The 19,120-nt window shown below is 52.1% G+C and overlaps 1 protein-coding gene across 1 annotated transcript in view; it reads left to right on the top strand.

The window, feature by feature from the left end:
* The window catches only part of LOC147086571 (phospholipid-transporting ATPase ID-like), a 112,442-nt gene that overhangs the window by 13,160 nt on the left and 80,162 nt on the right, over positions 1 to 19,120 (top strand). The window contains exons 3-8 of the mRNA XM_085978273.1: positions 431 to 544; positions 3,484 to 3,582; positions 10,020 to 10,081; positions 13,996 to 14,068; positions 15,762 to 15,832; positions 18,680 to 18,759. Coding sequence (XP_085834399.1) covers positions 431 to 544; positions 3,484 to 3,582; positions 10,020 to 10,081; positions 13,996 to 14,068; positions 15,762 to 15,832; positions 18,680 to 18,759 — 499 coding nt within the window. The remainder of the gene's footprint in view (positions 1 to 430; positions 545 to 3,483; positions 3,583 to 10,019; positions 10,082 to 13,995; positions 14,069 to 15,761; positions 15,833 to 18,679; positions 18,760 to 19,120) is intronic.

Genomic DNA, 19,120 nt, shown 5'->3' with positions numbered 1-19,120 from the left:
GCATTCGGCCATGGTGGGCCTCCCACAAACCCAATCTTGTCCTCAGCCGACACCCACAAGCGCCTTTACCAGCGGGGCTGGGGTGGGAGTGTAAGTGGTTGCTATCAATGGATAATTTTACCCCTGGGCCTTGGGTCAACCAAGACTCTTCCTCTGAGCTATTGAGAGGAGAACAATACTAGTCTAATATTCCGCTCAAAGGGTGGAGGGGGCGGGGATCGTCTAGGGTCCCGAGGGCTCTCTCGATGACCGCTCCCCCAGCGGAAAGCGCGAGCGTGCGGGGCGCCGGGCGAGGAGGTCAGACTGTGATGCTCTCCATGGTTGGGGACTGACTTGCGGAAATCGATTTTCGGGGTAGGGGGGTGGGTGCGGCGAATCCCAGAACCTACTCAACGCGTTCTTTTGTCCGCCTTGCCTTCATTCCTTGCAGAACAACTGTATCGAAACATCGAAGTACAACATCATCACCTTCCTCCCCGTCAACCTCTTCGAGCAGTTCCAGGAAGTGGCCAACACCTACTTCCTCTTCCTGTTGATCCTTCAGGTACTAGCCGCCGTCCCTTGGCGTTATCTCTTCCGTTTCGCGTTGCGCGTGACCGCCGGTGGTGCTGAGCGGGTTAAAAGATTAACTCGCGTAACGGGCGCGCGATTCTCTTGTCACTTCAGCGGGCGTGCTGGCCTAGTCATAGTCATAACGGCACAGAAGGAGTCCATTCGGCCCATCGAGTCGGTGCCGGCTCTCTGCAGAGCGATCCAGTCAGTCCCATTCCCCCGCTCTATCCCCGTAGCCCTGCAAGTTTATTTCCCTCGAGTGCCTATCCAGTCTCCCCTTGAAAACATCCGCTCTATCCCCGTAGCCCTGCAAGTTTATTTCCCTCGAGTGCCTATCCAGTCTCCCCTTGAAAACATCGAGTGTCTCCACTTCCACCACTTCCGTCGGCAGCGAGTTCCAGGTCCTCCCCACTCGCTGCGTGAAAATGTTTTTCCTCACATCCCCCTGTATCTCTTGCCCAAAACCTTAAATCTGTGTCCCCTAGTCCTTGTACCATCAACTAGTGGGGAACAGCCTTTCCCCGTCTAGCCTGTCCAAACCTGCCATAATCTTGTACACCTCAATCAAACACCCCACAACCTCCTTTGCTCTTTAAAAAAAAACAAAAAAACAAATCCAGCTTCTCCAACCTGTCCTTGTAGCTAAGATCCCCCATCCACGGAACCATTCTGGTAAATCTCCTCTGCACCCTCTCAAGGGCCTTCACATCCTTCCTAAAGTGTGGTGACCAGAACTGGACGCAATACTCCAGTTGTGGCCTAACCAGCGCTTTATAAAGGTTCAGCATAACTTCTCTACTTTTGTACTGAATACCTCTATTTATGAAGCCCAAGATCCCGTATGCTTTGCTAACCACTCTCTCGATATGACCCGCCACCTTCAGGGACCTATGCACATTAACTCCCAGTTGAGTATAAACGCATAAAAAGGGCAGACAGAAGACTGTCGTCTTCAAGGGCGTTGTCTGTCCGCAAATTTCACCCCTCAACACCATCTGACCTCTGGTTTTTGGGCCTTGGCCGGAATCGAGGCTAAGTTTTGGCCCCGGCCTTCCGTCCCAGACTTTAGTCCTTCTGGCGAGGGGCGGGGCGGACGGGCAGGAGAGAAATTCCGCCGCGAATTCTCATTTTTCAAACCTCCCGAGTTTTTTCTTCAGGATCTGTGGTTCCGGAATCTCCCTGCCTTCCCGTCCAACTGGCGAGGAAACCCGGCCCGCTTACGAACCCCAAGGGAACCTGAGGCCTCCTTCGCCCATTTCCGGTCCCCTCCGGCCTCACCGTCCGGCGCCGAGAGCCAGCCGAGAATCCATTTTGATTTCAGTTTTTGGCCTCTTCTCGGTCTCTCGACATTTTAATTTTTTTTTTTTCCCCCTTCATAAAATTAAGGAGAAAGTGTTTCCAGTGGCAGGAGGGTCGGTAACCAGAGGACACAGATTTAAGATAATTGGCAAAAGAACCAGAGGGGGAGATGAGGGGAATGTTTTTGACGCAGCGAGTTGTGATCTGGAACGCGCTGCCTGAAAGGGCGGTGGAAGCAGATTCAATAGTGACTTTCAAAAGGGAATAAATAAAGCTGAAAAATTTACAGGAAAGAGCAGAGGGGGAGAGTGGGACTAATTGGAGAGCTCTTTCAAAGAGCCGCACAGGCACGATGGACCGAATGGCCTCCTTCCGTGCTCCAAGATACCGTGTAATTTTAATTTAGTGACGGTAATTTTAGTCAAGAACTATTTTGCCCCTCGCTTTTACTCAAAAAAAAAATAAAATAAAAAATAAAAAAAAATAAATAAAAACAACACGTGTCCAATTTGCTGCAGTTTCCTGGACTCTGTTAAGAATAGCCTGTTTGGCTAGCCCATCGAGCCTGAACTCCTCCTGGTGGCCTGTTTTCACATATCTTGCTCTCGGAACTATGCCACTGCACGTATATAAATGGGTTCCCAGCTGCTCTTGTCACTCCCTTGAACTTCTTGTTGAAGGCCACAATCCCCGAGTGTCTCAGTCGGAGGCCTCTCTCGGGATTGGGGGCAGTGCGGACTGATGGGACACCAATCTGGGCCTGCGATTTATATATATATATTTTTTTCCCCCATCCTTCCCCCCACCCCCCCAGCGGCAAGCTCCTCATCTCAGCCTGCCTCCTAATAACGCCGCCCTGCCACCTTTTTGATGAGGGGCAGGAAAAGGGGACTGAATCCCATCTGGTAACCAAGTCGGTCTGAGATTCACCCCCCCCCAACCCCTCGCCAGCCTCGGGCGCTATTAAGTAGACGCAGCCGTGCTTAATGCTGAGTTTCGTGAAGATCGGAGACACATGTGGGGCAGCGATCGAGTCTCGGGCCAGAGGCTGGGCCGCTCCCTCCCACAGGCTAGGCCGCACGCAGCTTCAGCGCTAGGCCGCTCGCCCTCCCCAGAGGCTGGGTCGCTCCCTCCCAGAGGCTAGGTCGCACGCAGCTCCAGCGCTAGGCCGCTCGCCCTCCCCAGAGGCTGGGCCGCACGCAGCTCCAGCGCTAGGCCGCACGTCCCCCAGAGGTCGGGCGCTATTAAGTAGACACAGCCGTGCTTAATGCTGAGTTTCGTGAAGATCGAAGACGCATGTGGGGCAGCGATCGAGTCTCTCACCAGAGGCCACAGGCCGCTCTCCCACCGGAGGCCAGGCCGCGCTCCCACCAGAGGCCGGGCCGCACGCCCCCCCTCAGAGAGGCCAGGCCCCTGCCCCCCAGCTCCTAGTACCGGGACGGTACCACTGCTGCTCGTCCTCAGCGGCGTTGAGAGAGAAATTGGTAGCCGGTGTTTTGCAAATTGGCGCCGAAGCTGTTGTCCGGAACGCCTCGCGCGGCGAGCTCCTTTGTCCCGGATTGTCGGCCCGCTGTCCTGATTGTTCCTCCCGCTCCGTTGCACTAACCTTTCCTAACTGTTTCCCTCTTCCAGCTGATCCCGCAGATTTCCTCACTCTCCTGGTTCACCACCATTGTGCCTTTGGTTCTAGTCTTGACGATCACGGCCGTCAAAGACGCCACCGACGACTACGTGAGTCTTTCCAACGCTCTCCGTGCCGCGCAGTTCTTAGGACGTGGGCCCGACCCGAGGATTTGGCCGAGAGTCTTTTACGATCTTGTGTGCGGGGTGGGGGGGAGGTGGAGGAATTGTTTGACCTGTGACCCCGCAGTTGGCTGGAATGGAGTGTGAGCAGTTTGTTATAACTGTGGTCCCTGACTCCATTCTGCGACTTCTGGGTTCAAATCCTGGCTCCGTAACCCTGGGATGAGGATCTGTCCTCGCTGCTGGTTGGGAGTCTTGCATAGAATGCTCCCTGTACAGTATACCCTCCTCCCACAGCCCATGTACACTCTCCCCTATCACGGACTCTACCCACCCATTTAATCTCCTCCCACAGCCCATGTACACTCTCTCCTATCACAGACTCTACCCACCCATTTAATCTCCTCCCACAGCCCATGTACACTCTCCCCTATCACAGACTCTACCCACCCATTTAATCTCCTCCCACAGCCCATGTACACTCTCCACTATCATGGACTCTACCCACCCATTTAATCTCCTCCCACAGCCCAGGTACACTCTCCCCTATCACGGACTCTGCCCACCCATTTAATCTCCTCCCACAGCCCATGTACACTCTCCCCTATCATGGACTCTACCCACCCATTTAATCTCCTCCCACAGCCCATGTACACTCTCCCCTATCACGGACTCTGCCCACCCATTTAATCTCCTCCCACAGCCCATGTACACTCTCCCCTATCATGGACTCTACCCACCCATTTAATCTCCTCCCACAGCCCATGTACACTCTACCCTATCACAGACTCTACCCACTCATTTAATCTCCTCCCACAGCCCAGGTACACTCTCCCCTATCACGGACTCTACCCACCCATTTAATCTCCTCCCACAGCCCATGTACACTCTCCCCTATCACGGACTCTACCCACCCATTTAATCTCCTCCCACAGCCCATGTACACTCTCCCCTATCATGGGACTCTACCCACCCATTTAATCTCCTCCCACAGCCCATGTACACTCTCCCCTATCACAGACTCTACCCACCCATTTAATCTCCTCCCACAGCCCATGTACACTCTCCCCTATCATGGACTCTACCCACCCATTTAATCTCCTCCCACAGCCCATGTACACTCTCCCCTATCACAGACTCTACCCACCCATTTAATCTCCTCCCACAGCCCATGTACACTCTCCCCTATCATGGACTCTACCCACCCATTTAATCTCCTCCCACAGCCCATGTACACTCTCCCCTATCACGGACTCTACCCACCCATTTAATCTCCTCCCACAGCCCATGTACACTCTCCCCTATCATGGGACTCTACCCACCCATTTAATCTCCTCCCACAGCCCATGTACACTCTCCCCTATCATGGGACTCTACCCACCCATTTAATCTCCTCCCACAGCCCATGTACACTCTCCCCTATCATGGGACTCTACCCACCCATTTAATCTCCTCCCACAGCCCATGTACACTCTCCCCTATCACGGACTCTACCCACCCATTTAATCTCCTCCCACAGCCCATGTACACTCTCCTCTATCACAGACTCTACCCACCCATTTAATCTCCTCCCACAGCCCATGTACACTCTCCCCTATCACAGACTCTACCCACCCATTTAATCTCCTCCCACAGCCCGTGTACACTCTCCCCTATCACAGACTCTACCCACCCATTTAATCTCCTCCCACAGCCCATGTACACTCTCCCCACCCATTTAATCTCCTCCCACAGCCCATGTACACTCTCCCCTATCACAGACTCTACCCACCCATTTAATCTCCTCCCACAGCCCATGTACACTCTCCCCTATCACGGACTCTACCCACCCATTTAATCTCCTCCCACAGCCCGTGTACACTCTCCCCTATCACAGACTCTACCCACCCATTTAATCTCCTCCCACAGCCCATGTTCACTCTCCCCTAGCACGGACTCTACCCACCCATTTAATCTCCTGCCATAATCAACAGTCCCACAACCCTTGACCTGGTGCCCCCACTGCTCACCCTTGACCCGGTGCCCCCACAGCTCACCCTTGACCCCGGTGCCCCCACTGCTCACCCTTGACCCGGTGCTCCCACTGCTCACCCTTGACCCGGTGCCCCCACTGCTCACCCTTGACCCGGTGCCCCCACTGCTCACCCTTGACCCGGTGCTCCCACTGCTCACCCTTGACCCGGTGCCCCCACTGCTCACCCTTGACCCGGTGCCCCCACTGCTCACCCTTGACCCGGTGCTCCCACTGCTCACCCTTGACCCGGTGCCCCCACTGCTCACCCTTGACCCGGTGCCCCCACTGCTCACCCTTGACCCGGTGCTCCCACTGCTCACCCTTGACCCACTGCTCACCCTTGACCCGGTGCTCCCACTGCTCACCCTTGACCCGGTGCTCCCACAGCTCACCCTTGACCCGGTGCTCCCACAGCTCACCCTTGACCCGGTGCTCCCACTGCTCACCCTTGACCCGGTGCTCCCACTGCTCACCCTTGACCCGGTGCTCCCACTGCTCACCCTTGACCCGGTGCCCCCACTGCTCACCCTTGACCCGGTGCTCCCACTGCTCACCCTTGACCCACTGCTCACCCTTGACCCGGTGCTCCCACTGCTCACCCTTGACCCGGTGCTCCCACAGCTCACCCTTGACCCGGTGCTCCCACAGCTCACCCTTGACCCGGTGCTCCCACTGCTCACCCTTGACCCGGTGCTCCCACTGCTCACCCTTGACCCGGTGCTCCCACTGCTCACCCTTGACCCGGTGCCCCCACTGCTCACCCTTGACCCGGTGCCCCCACTGCTCACCCTTGACCCGGTGCTCCCACTGCTCACCCTTGACCTGGTTCCCTCCATACTCCTCCACATTTCCATTGCTTCAATGAGTGAACCCGGGATGGGTAAACGAGACTTGGCAGAGGAAAGTACTCCATTGAAGCCAATGGGAGGCCAGAGGTCGGAGGTCAGCTTGTCGCTGTCGTTTTATTACTGGGAATCTGTCCTTGCCTTCCCCTTCCTGTTTCCCGTTCCCCGATTCCCAACTCCCTGAGATAAGGTGCTGCTAAATTTAAAGGGGATGTTGAGGTGAATTAACCGATTAATTTTTAGTGGGTGTGGAAGGAGGTAACCCACGTGATCGTGGCTGTCTCTCCAGTCATCTCCTCTTGGTCAGTTTATGCCCGGGTCGGGGGCGGACTTGGGGTGGGGGGGCGGTTGGGGGGCAGCCACTTTGTCTTCTCAGTAACATCATGGATAGAAAGTTTTAATGATCGTCATCCAGTCGCCAGTCGTCTCATGTATCAGAAAGAGATCGGGTGTCGTACCTGAGAGAGAGATCAGTGTATCGGAGAGAGATCGGGTATCGTACCTGAGAGAGAGATCAGTGTATCGGAGAGAGATCGGGTATCGTACCTGAGAGAGAGATCAGTGTATCGGAGAGAGATCGGGTATCGTACCTGAGAGAGAGATTGGTGTATCGGAGAGAGATCGAGAACGTACCTGAGAGAGAGATTGGTGTATCGGAGAGAGATCGAGAACGTACCTGAGAGAGAGAGATTGGGTATCGTACCTGAGAGAGAGAGAGCGGTGCATCGGAGAGAGATCAGGTATCGTACCTGAGAGAGAGATCGGTGTATCGGAGAGAGATCGAGAACGTACCTGAGAGAGAGATCGGTGTATCAGAGAGAGATCGAGAACGTACCCGAGAGAGAGATTGGTGTATCGGAGAGAGATCGAGAACGTACCTGAGAGAGAGATTGGTGTATCGGAGAGAGATCGAGAACGTACCTGAGAGAGAGATCAGTGTATCGGAGAGAGATTGGGTATCGTACCTGAGAGAGAGATCGGTATATCGGAGAGAGATCGAGAACGTACCTGAGAGAGAGATCAGTGTATCGGAGAGAGATTGGGTATCGTACCTGAGAGAGAGATCAGTGTATCGGAGAGAGATTGGGTATCGTACCTGAGAGAGAGATTGGTGTATTGGAGAGAGATCGAGAACGTACCTGAGAGAGAGATTGGTGTATCGGAGAGAGATTGGGTATCGTACCTGAGAGAGAGATCAGTGTATCGGAGAGAGATCGAGAACGTACCTGAGAGAGATCGAGAACGTACCTGAGAGAGAGATCAGTGTATCGGAGAGAGATCGAGAACGTACCTGAGAGAGAGATCGGTGTATCGGAGAGAGATTGAGTATCGTATCCGAGAGAGAGATCAGTGTATCGGAGAGAGATCGAGAACGTACCTGAGAGAGAGATCAGTGTATCGGAGAGAGATTGGGTATCGTACCTGAGAGAGAGATCAGTGTATCGGAGAGAGATCGAGAACGTACCTGAGAGAGAGATTGGTGTATCGGAGAGAGATTGGGTATCGTACCTGAGAGAGAGATTGGTGTATCGGAGAGAGATCGAGAACGTACCTGAGAGAGAGATTGGTGTATCGGAGAGAGATTGGGTATCGTACTTGAGAGAGAGATCAGTGTATCGGAGAGAGATCGAGAACATACCTGAGAGAGAGATTGGTGTATCGGAGAGAGATCAAGAACGTACCTGAGAGAGAGAGATTGGGTATCGTACCTGAGAGGGAGAGATCGGTGTATCTGAGAGAGATTGAGTATCGTACCCGAGAGAGAGATCGGTGCATCGGAGAGAGATTGAGTATCGTACCTGAGAGAGAGATCAGTGTATCGGAGAGAGATTGAGTATCGTACCTGAGAGAGAGATCGGTGCATCGGAGAGAGATCGAGAACGTACCTGAGAGAGATCAGTGTATCTGAGAGAGATCGAGAACGTACCTGAGAGAGAGATCAGTGTATCGGAGAGAGATTGAGTATCGTACCTGAGAGAGAGATCAGTGTATCGGAGAGAGATCGAGAACGTACCTGAGAGAGATCGAGAACGTACCTGAGAGAGATCGAGAACGTACCTGAGAGAGATCGGTGTATCGGAGAGAGATTGAGTATCGTACCTGAGAGAGAGAGATCCGTGTATCGGAGAGAGATTGCGTATTGTATCCGAGAGAGATTGAGTATCGTACCTGAGAGAGAGATCGGTGTATCGGAGAGAGATTGAGTATCGTACCTGAGAGAGAGATCGGTGTATCAGAGAGAGATTGGTGTATCTGAGAGAGATCGAGTATCATACCTGAGAGAGAGATCGGTGTATCAGAGAGAGATTGGTGTATCTGAGAGAGATCGAGTATCGTACCTGAGAGAGAGATCGGTGTATCTGAGAGAGATTGCATATCGTACCTGAGAGAGAGATCAGTGTATCTGAGAGAGATCGAGAACGTACCTGAGAGAGAGATCAGTGTATCTGAGATCGATCGAGAACGTACCTGAGAGAGAGATCGCTGTATCTGAGAGAGATCGAGAACGTACATGAGAGAGAGATCGGTGTATCGGAGGGAGATCGGTGTATCTGAGAGAGATCGGGCATCGTACCTGAGAGAGAGATCAGTGTATCGGAGAGAGATCGAGAACGTACCTGAGAGAGAGATCGGTGTATCTGAGAGAGATCGAGAACGTACATGAGAGAGAGATCGAGGGAGATCGGTGTATCTGAGAGAGATCGGGCATCGTACCTGAGAGAGAGATCAGTGTATCGGAGAGAGATCGAGAACGTACCTGAGAGAGATCGGTGTATCGGAGAGAGATCGAGAACGTACCTGAGAGAGAAATCGGTGTATCGGAGAGAGATCGGGTATCGTACCTGAGAGAGAGATTGGTGTATCGGAGAGAGATCGAGAACGTACCTGAGAGAGAGATCGATGTATCGGAGAGCGATCGGGTATCGTACCTGAGAGAGAGATTGGTGTATCGGAGAGAGAGTGGTGTATCTGAGATTGTGTCGGTACATTTATCTCCTTACATACTGTTGATGATGATGGGACAATTCACCTCCCCTTTAAAACCCCTTCTTGCAGTGGGCTGGTCCCCGTGCAGTGGGCTGGTCCCCGTGCAGTGGGCTGGTCCCCGTGCAGTGGGCTGGTCCCCGTGCAGTGGGCTGGTCCCCGTGCAGTGGGCTGGTCTCCGTGCAGTGGGCTGGTCTCCGTGCAGTGGGCTGGTCCCCGTGCAGTGGGCTGGTCCCCGTGCAGTGGGCTGGTCCCCGTGCAGTGGGCTGGTCCCCGTGCAGTGGGCTGGTCCCCGTGCAGTGTTAGTCCCCGTGCAGTGGGCTAGTCCCCGTGCAGTGTTAGTCCCCGTGCAGTGGGCTGGTCCCCGTGCAGTGTTAGTCCCCGTGCAGTGGGCTGGTCCCCGTGCAGTGTTAGTCCCCGTGCAGTGGGCTAGTCCCTGTGCAGTGTTAGTCCCCGTGCAGTGGGCTGGTTGACGGGCTGCGCGTATCGAAGTGCTGTTTGTGTTGACGGGACAGCCCCCCGGGGACTTTATTTTTCTCCTCGCTCATCCTAATCGGGTCTGCCTCCTTTCCCCCCTCTAGTTCCGCCACAAGAGTGACAAGCAGGTGAACAATCGTCAATCTCAGTTACTCGTTAATGGGACGTGAGTATCTGAACTCTGTTGCCGTAGTCAGTATCTCTTAAACCACGAAACGGATCTGCATCCGCGGAGCATTGCGAGTGACAGAGGGGCTCCTGGCTCTAGAAAAGAGAAGGCTGAGTGGGTGACCTGATCGAGGTCTTTAAGATTATGATGGGGTTTCGATTGGGTAGACGTAGAGAAGATGTTTCCTCTTGTGGGGCGAGACCAGAACTAGGGGCCGTCAATATAAGAGAGCCGCTAATAAATCCAACCAGGAATTCAGGATAAACTTCTTTACCCAGAGAGTGGTGAGAATGTGGAACTCGCTACCACGGAGTGGTTGAGGCGACGAGCACAGATGCATTTAAGGGGAGGCTGGATAAACACTAACTATTTACAATCTATATTAATGACTTGGATGAAGGGACCGAGTGTAATGTAGCCAAATTTGCTGATGATACAAAGATAGGTGGGAAAGCAAATTGTGTGGAGGATGCAAAGAATCCCCAAAGGGATATAGATAGGCTAAGCGAGCGGGCAAAAACCTGGCAGATGGAGATTATCGTGGGAAAATGCGAGGTTTATCCACTTTGGTAGGAAAAATAAAAAAGCAAATTATTATTTAAATGGGGAGAGATTACAAAAGGCTGAGGTTCAGAGGGATCTGGGGGTCCTTGTACATGAATCGCAAAAAGTTAGCATTTAGGTACAGCAAGTAATTAGGAAGGCAAATGGAGTGTTGGCCTTTATTGCAAAGGGAATGGAGTACAGGAAACTCTCGATTTACCGGCACCTAAATAACCGGAAATCTCTGTCAACCGGCAAAATTCAAGAGTAGGTTCAGGTAAGTTTTACTTCATATTAGTGGCCGTTCCTGGATCTGTGGCTGTGTAACCGGGGTTCTTGCACTTGTTGCTAAGCAACAGGGACGCTTGGTCTGTGGCCAGAGTTCCTGCAGCTGTTGCTAAGCAACAGGGAAGCCTGGATTTGTTGCTGTGTACGGAGCTCTCGTACCTTTTAACTGTACTCTCTCTAATCCGGACTTTTTGATAAACCGGCAGCCCGTCAGTGCCGGATAAAAAAGAGTTTCCTGTATAAAAGTAGGGAAGTCCTGCTACAACTGTACAGGGCGTTGGTGAGACCACACCTGGAGTACTGCGTACAGTTTTGGTCTCCTTATTTAAGGAAGGATATACTTGCATTGGAGGCAGTTCAGAGACGGTTCACTAGGTTGATTCCGGAGATGAGGGGGTTGTCTTATGAAGAAAGGTTGAGCAGGTTGGGCCTATACTCATTGGAGTTTAGAAGAATGAGAGGTGATCTTTTTGAAAATATAAGATTCTGAAGGGGGGCTCGACAAGGTAGATGCAGGGAGGATGTTTCCCCTCATGGGGAAATCTAGAACTAGGGGGCATAATATCAGAATAAGGGGGCACCCATTTAAAATCGGAGATGAGGAGGAGTTTCTTCTCTGAGGGTCGTGAATCTGTGGAATTCTCTACCCCAGAGAGCTGTGGAGGCGGAGTCATTGAATATATTTAAGGTGGAGATTGACAGATTTTTGAAGGGTTATGGGGAGCGGGCAGGGAAGTGAAGTTGAGGCCAAGATCAGATCAACCATGATCTTATTGAAGGGCGGAGCAGGCTCGAGGGGCCGAATGACCACCTCCTGCTCCTACATCTTATGTTCTTATGAGGGAGAAAGGAATAGAAGGATAGGGTGATGGGGTGAGATGAAGAGGGGCGGGAGGAGGCTGGTGTGGAGCATAAACACCGTCGTGGAGCATAAACACCGTCACGGAGCAGTTGGGCCAAATGGCCTGTTTCTGGGCTGGACGTCCCATGTAACGGTGCGTAGCGGTTCCCCAGCCCCAGATCCTCGAGGTGTTCTCACTGAGGTTGTGACGTGTAGGAAGGGAGAACACTCTCATCCCGAGCTCAGGCTGTATCTGCTGGACATTCTGGGCCAACGCTCGGGCGAAGTCCTTGTGGCTGAGAATCAGTCAATGGGGCGGAATTTACGAGGAGATTTACATAGAATTTTACAGTTCTGTGACCCCCCACTCCCACGTCCAATATTTTTGTAACTAATAAACAAAAGTGGTCAAAGAAATTTCTCCCGGGTTTTTGGTCACGATGGATAATGAAGCAGTCCATGCCCGCGCACAGTAAGACCTGGACAGCATTCAGGCTTGGGCTGATGTGTGCTGCAAATGTAACTCGACCCACTTAAGTGCCATGCAATGACTATCTCCAACAAGCGAGTGTCGAACCACCGCTCCTTGATATTCAACGGCATTACCATCGCCGAATCCCCCACCATCAACATCCTGGGGTGGTCACCATTGACCAGGAAACTCAACTGGACCAGCCACATAAATACTGTGGTACAAGAGCAGGTCAGAGGCTGTGTAATGAGATAGGGTTAATTAGTAATCTCATAGGAAAGGATCCTCTGGGGAAGAGTGATCATAATATGATCACTCTTTCTATATTGAGGAGGTTATCTTGCAGAGATATCTAGTTTTGTTGAGCACAAGTCATCATCATCTCAAAACACAATACAGTGGCAACAAGAGCAGGTCAGAGGCTGGGTATTCTGCGGCGAGTGTCTCACCTCCTGACTCCCCAAAGTCTTTCCACCACCTACAAGGCACAAGTAAGGAGTGTGATGGAATACTCTCCACTTGCCTGGATGAGTGCAGCTCCAACAACACAAGAAGCTCGACACCATCCAGGACAAAGCAGCCCGCTTGATTGGCACCCCTCTACCACCTTAAACATTCACACCCTCCACCACCGGCGCACCGTGGCTACAGTGTGTACCATCTACAAGATGCACTGCAGCAACTCGCCAAGGCTTTTTCGGCAACACCTCCCAAACCTGCGACTTCGTCCACCTAGAAGGACAAGGGCAGCAGGCGCACGGGAACACCACCACCTCCAAGTTCCCCTCCAAGTCACACACCATCCCGACTTGGAAATATATCGGGCCGTTCCTTCATCGTCGCTGGGTCAAAATCCTGGAACTCCTTCCCTAACAGCACTGTGGGAGCACCTTCACCACACGGACTGCAGCAGTTCAAGAAGGCGGCTCACCACCACCTTCTCAAGGGCGATTAGGAATGGGCAATAAATGCTGGCCTTACCAGCGACGCCCACGTCCCAGGAACTAATATAAAAAAAAACTAAAACAAAGAACTTACTCACCAATAACCAGTCACTGATGCCCAGTTTGGGTTCCACCAAGACCACTCTGCTCCAGACCTCATTACAGCCTTGGTCCAAGCATGGACAGAGGAGCTGAATTCCAGAGGTGAGGTGAGAGTGACTGCCCTTGACATCAAGGCAGCATTTGACCGAGTCTGGCATCAAGGAGCCCTAGTAAAACTGAAATCAATGGGAATCTGGGGGAAACTCTCCACTGGCTGGAGTCATACCTAGCACAAAGGAAGATGGTTGTGGTGGTTGGAGGCCAATCATCTCAGCCCTTCATCTTCACTGCAGCGGTTCAAGAAGGCGGCTCACCACCACCTTCTCGAGGGCAACTAGGGATGGGCAATAAATGCTGGCCTTGCCAGTGACACCCACATCCCCCTGAATGATATTTTTTTTAAATGCAGTGCCCTGGAGATTTAGTCTTGAATTCCTGGAGACTCTCTGAGGGTTCGAGTAACCGGGGGGGGCGGGGGGGCGGCGAGATGGGGCGTTGGGCGGCAAGCGGCCATTTTGTATCTTTCCTAGTGAGCGGCCATTTTGTAACTTTCCTAGCGAGCGGCCATTTTGTATCTTTCCTAGCAAGCGGCCATTTTGTATCTTTCCTAGCGAGCGGCCATTTTGTATCTTTCCTAGCGAGCGGCCATTTTGTATCTTTCCCAGCTCGCGGCCGAGGACCCGCCGCCACAACACTGACGCTGTTTTTCATCTTCCCGCAGGCTGCAGAAGGACAAGTGGATGCACGTCCGCGTTGGTGACATCATCAAGCTCGAGAACAACCAGTTTGTGGCGGTGTGTACCTGACCCGTGGCGGCGGGGTTGGGGGGAGGGACGGTCGCGGTTTTGGCCAATCTCGGTTTGACCAAACCTTTCCCTGTTCCCCCCTCCCCCTCCCCCCCCCCCCCCCCCCCATTTACAGTCTTTAAACAGACAGGTTTTTGTTTAAAAAAATATATAAATAGTAAAATGGCCGGTTGTTAACCGGCTAAGTGAGTGGGCAAGAACGTGAATATAATTTGGAGAAATGTGAAGTTATCCACTTTGGCAGGAAATCTAGAAAAGCAGAGTATTTTTTTAAATGGTGAGAGATTGGCAAATTTTGGTGTTCAGTGTTGACCTGGGTGTCCTTGTACACGAATCACTGAAAGTTAACATTGCAGGTACAGCAAACAATTAGGAAAGCAAATGGTATGTTGGCCTTTATTACAAGAGGATTTGAGTATAAGAGTAAAGATGTCTTACTCCAATTATATAGGGCCCTGGTGAGACCACGCCTGGAGTATTGTGTACAGTTTTGGTCTCCTTACCTAAGGAAGGATATACTTGCCATAGAGGGAGTGCAACGAAGGTTCACCAGACTGGTTCCTGGGATGGGGGGATTGTCCTATGCGGAGAGATTGAGTAGACTAGGCCTATACTCTCTAGAGTTTAGAAGAATGAGAGGTGATCTCATTGAAACATACAAAATTCTTAAGGAGCTTGATGCAGGGAGGATGCCTGGCTGGGGAGTCTAGAACCAGGGGTCACAGTCTCAGGATAAGGGGTCGGCCATTTTGGACTGAGATGAGGAGGAATTTCTTCACTCGGAGGGCGGTGAATCTTTGGAATTCTCTACCCCAGAGAGCTGTGGAGGCTCAGTCGTTGAGTATATTCAAGGCCGAGATCGAGAGATTTTTGGAATCTAGGGGAATCAAGGGTTAGGGCGGGAAAGTGGAGTTGAGGTCGAAGATCAGCTATGATCTTATTGAATGGCGGAGCAGGCTCAAAGGGCCGTATGGCCGACTCCTGCTCCTAATTCTTATGTTCTTACCGTGACAGTTGACATAGAAAAATTTGAATGGCAAATGTTGAGACAGCAGTTTAATGTGGTAAATATTGACAAGTAAGCTGACCAAATATCGTGACAACAGGAAGTAACTTCTGTGGACAGGAAGTGTGGGACCTTCATGAGATCTTTTAAAATAAAGTATCGACTTGTTAACCAATTATGGAGGCTGAACTTTTCTATGATGATACATGTTCACTAGAGTGAGCTAACGGGCTATTTGTTCGGTTAGGAGAGTGAGAGAATTGGAGTGTTTTGAGTGTTTTCAAATCCCCCCCCCAACGACCTCGTCCCCTCCCCTATCTCTGTAACCTCCTCCAGCCCTACAACTCTCCGAGATTTCTGGCCTCTTGAGCATCCCCCGATTTCCATCGCTCCACCAATGGCGACCGCGCCTTCAGCTGCCTGAGCCCCAAGCTGTGGAATTCCCTCCCTAAACCTCTCCGCCTCTCTCTCCTCCTTTAAGACACTCGTTAAAACCGACCTCTTTGACCAACCTGTCCTAATATCTCCTTATATGTGGCTCGGTTTTGTCCGATAATCGCTCCTGTGAAGCGCCTTGGGACGTTTTACTACGTTAAAGGTGCTGTATAAATGCAAGTTGTTGTTGTTGTCTCTGTAGCTCGTAGTTTGATTGCCTTTGCCTGTGTCTGTTGCTAGGCGGATCTCCTGTTGCTGTCCAGCAGTGAACCTCACGGACTGTGTTACATTGAAACAGCAGAGCTTGATGGGTAAGTTGGAGCAGAGTGTCTATTTAAAAAGAGTCTCTCAATGAGCTCCAGCAAACAGTCTACAGAGTCTATTTAAAAAGAGTCTCTGATATCCAGCAGTCTACAGAGTCTATTTAAAAAGAGTCTCTGACATCCAGCAAACAGTCTACAGAGTCTATTTAAAAAGAGTTTCTCTGACATCAAGCAAACCGTTATTTAAAAAGACTCTGAAATCCAGCAGTCTACAGAGTCTATTTAAAAAGAGTCTCTCTGAAATCCAGCAAACAGTCTACAGAGTCTATTTAAAAAGAGTTTCTCTGACATCAAGCAAACCGTCTACAGAGTCTATTTAAAAAGACTCTGAAATCCAGCACAGTCTACAGAGTCTATTTAAAAAGACTCTGAAATCCAGCACAGTCTACAGAGTCTATTTAAAAATGTCTCTGAAATCGTCTATTTAAGAGTCTCTCTGAAATCCAGCAGTCCACAGAGTTTATTTGAAAAGAGTCTCTCTGTGCAGCCTGGATTGAAAGATCTTGACTCTGCAAGACTTGGGATGTGAGTTTCTCTTTTTCAAACGGGGGGTGGTAGTAGAGTTTTCCACTTTGGGTGCAATCGGAGAAATGTTTTTTTCTTCTCTTTCTTTCTCTCTCTCTCTCTCTCTCTCGTTTCCACATTTGCACATCGCAGAATGTGAGACCTGCCACGAACCACTTGCAATCGGGCCGCGTCTTGGGACGTAATTTGCCAAAAAAAATTTGCTTTCAAAAAAATATTCATTGGGTGCAATCTGATTAATAAATGGGTTGCTCACAAAAATTAAGCATTTTTAATCATCCGAGTCCGCCACTTGTCCACAGCTCAATATTAAATAACTCATGGTGGCTTTGTAGATTATACGGAACCGTTTGCGAGCTGTATCGGGGTACAGTAGTCAGTTTCTTAGTAAGATAATAAAACAAATTATATTCAAAAGCTTGTCAAATGTGCCGGCTCGTGTCCGCGCAGGCTCGCAACCGGACGCAATTCGCGAAAACGGGCCCCTGGTGATTCATTCAATCGGGGGGGGCGGGGTGCAGTTTCGCGATGCTTTTCGAACTGGGTGTGCCGTGGATGCACGGTGGCATAGTGGTTAGCACTGTTGCCTCACAGCGCCAGGGACCCGGGTTCAAATCCGGCCTCGGGTGACTGTCTGTGTGGAGTTTGCACATTCTCCCCGTGTTTGCGTGGGTTTCCTCCGGGTGCTCCGGTTTCCTCCCACAGTCCAAAGATGTGCGGGTTAGGTTGATTGGCCATGATAAAAATTTAAAAAATTAGCCCTTAGTGTTAGGGTGGATTAAATATGTGGGGTTACGGGGATAGGGCTTGGGTGGGATGGCTGTCGGTGTAGGGACCGGGTGCTAGGGTTTGGATGATCAGCCATGATCTCGTTGAATGGCGGAGCAGGCTCGAAGGGCCGAATGGCCGACTCCTGCTCCTAGTTTCTTATGTTTCTATAATGAAATTCGGATTCGGATCGTGCGCTGCAATGGTGGCCAGCCGTGGCTGGCTGGATAGGAGTCTCGCCTCTGAGTCAGAAGGTTGTGGGTTCGAGGCCCCACTCCAGAGACTTGAGCACAAAATCCAGGCCGACACTCCCAGTGCAGTACTGAGGGAGCGCCGCACTGTCGGAGGGCCAGTACTGAGGGAGCGCCGCACTGTCGGAGGGGCAGTACTGAGGGAGCGCCACACTGTCGGAGGGGCAGTACTGAGGGAGCGCCGCACTGTCGGTGGGGCAGTGCTGCACTGTCGGTGGGGCAGTGCTGAGGGAGAGCCGCATTGTCGGAGGGGCAGTACTGAGGGAGCGCCGCACTGTCGGAGGGGCAGTACTGAGGGAGCGCCGCACTGTCGGAGGGGCTGTACTGAGGGAGCGTCGCACTGTCGGAGGGGCGGTACTGAGGGAGCGGCGCACTGTCGGAGGGGCAATACTGAGGGAGCGCCGCACTGTCGGAGGGGCGGTACTGAGGGAGCGCTGTACTGTCGGAGGGGCAGTACTGAGGGAGCGCCGCACTGTCGGAGGGGCGGTACTGAGGGAGCACCGCACTGTCGGTAGGCGGTACTGAGGGAGTGCCGCACTGTCGGAGGGGGCAGTACTGAGGGAGCGCCGCACTGTCGGAGAGGCGGTACTGAGGGAGCGGCGCACTGTCGGAGGGGCAATACTGAGGGAGCGCCGCACTGTCGGAGGGGCGGTACTGAGGGAGCGCTGCACTGTCGGAGGGGCAGTACTAAGGGAGCGCCGCACTGTCGGAGGGGCAGTACTAAGGGAGCGCCGCACTGTCGTAGGGGCAGTACTGAGGGGGGGCAGTACTGAGGGAGTGCTGCACTGTCGGAGGTGCCGTCTTTCGGATGAGACGTTAAACCGAGGCCCCGTCTGTCCTCTCAGGTGGATATAAAAGATCCCACGGCCACTATTGGAAGAAGAGCAGGGGGAGTTCTCCCCGGTGTCCTGGGGCCAATATTTATCCCTCAACCAACAACACTAAAAACAAATGATCTGGTCATTATCACACTGCTGTTTGTGGGAACTTGCTGTGCGCGAATTGGCTGCCGCGTTTCCCACATTATAACAGTGACCACACTTCAAAAAGTACTTCATTGGCTGTGAAGTGCTTTGGGACGTCCTGAGGTGGTGAAAGGCGCTGGAGAAATGGGAGTTCTTGCCCCTCCCTTTATTGCAGTGGGTTTGATCGGCCACTCGCCATCCAGGCACTCAGATTGACCGCTCGACCAGGACGCTGAATGGCGATTGTTTGCCGTGGGACTGTAACACGGCAAGGGACAGGAGGCGACAGCGGGTGGAACTAATCAATCGTCTGGTGTATTTCACAGGGAAACCAACATGAAAGTTCGACAGGCGCTGCCCATTACCTCAGAGCTAGGAGATACCAACAAGCTGGCAAAGTTCGACGGTGAGTGGGGCAAGGGAGGGGCACCCAGCCAGCAACTAATGGAGGTGTTCGGGGGGGTTTATATATAGAATAACGGATACCCGGGAGTGAGTTACAGGCTGGAATCTAATCGAGGGGTTCGGAGGGTTTATATATAGAATAACAGATACCCGGGAGTGAGTTACAGGCTGGAATCTAATCGAGGGGTTCGGGGGGGTTTATATATAGAATAACGGATACCCGGGAGTGAGTTACAGGCTGGAATCTAATCGAGGGGTTCGGGGGGTTTATATATAGAAATAACAGATACCCGGGAGTGAGTTACAGCCTGGAATCTAATCGAGGGGTTCGGGGGGTTTATATATAGAATAACAGATACCCG

The sequence above is a fragment of the Somniosus microcephalus genome, unplaced genomic scaffold, assembly GCF_052327205.1.
Source record: "Somniosus microcephalus isolate GS21.2 unplaced genomic scaffold, FLI_Smic_1.0 unresolved_chr7, whole genome shotgun sequence".
Taxonomy (NCBI): domain Eukaryota; kingdom Metazoa; phylum Chordata; class Chondrichthyes; order Squaliformes; family Somniosidae; genus Somniosus; species Somniosus microcephalus.
The sequence above is the reverse complement of the archived record's forward strand: the minus strand, read 5'-3'. Positions and strand labels throughout refer to the sequence as shown.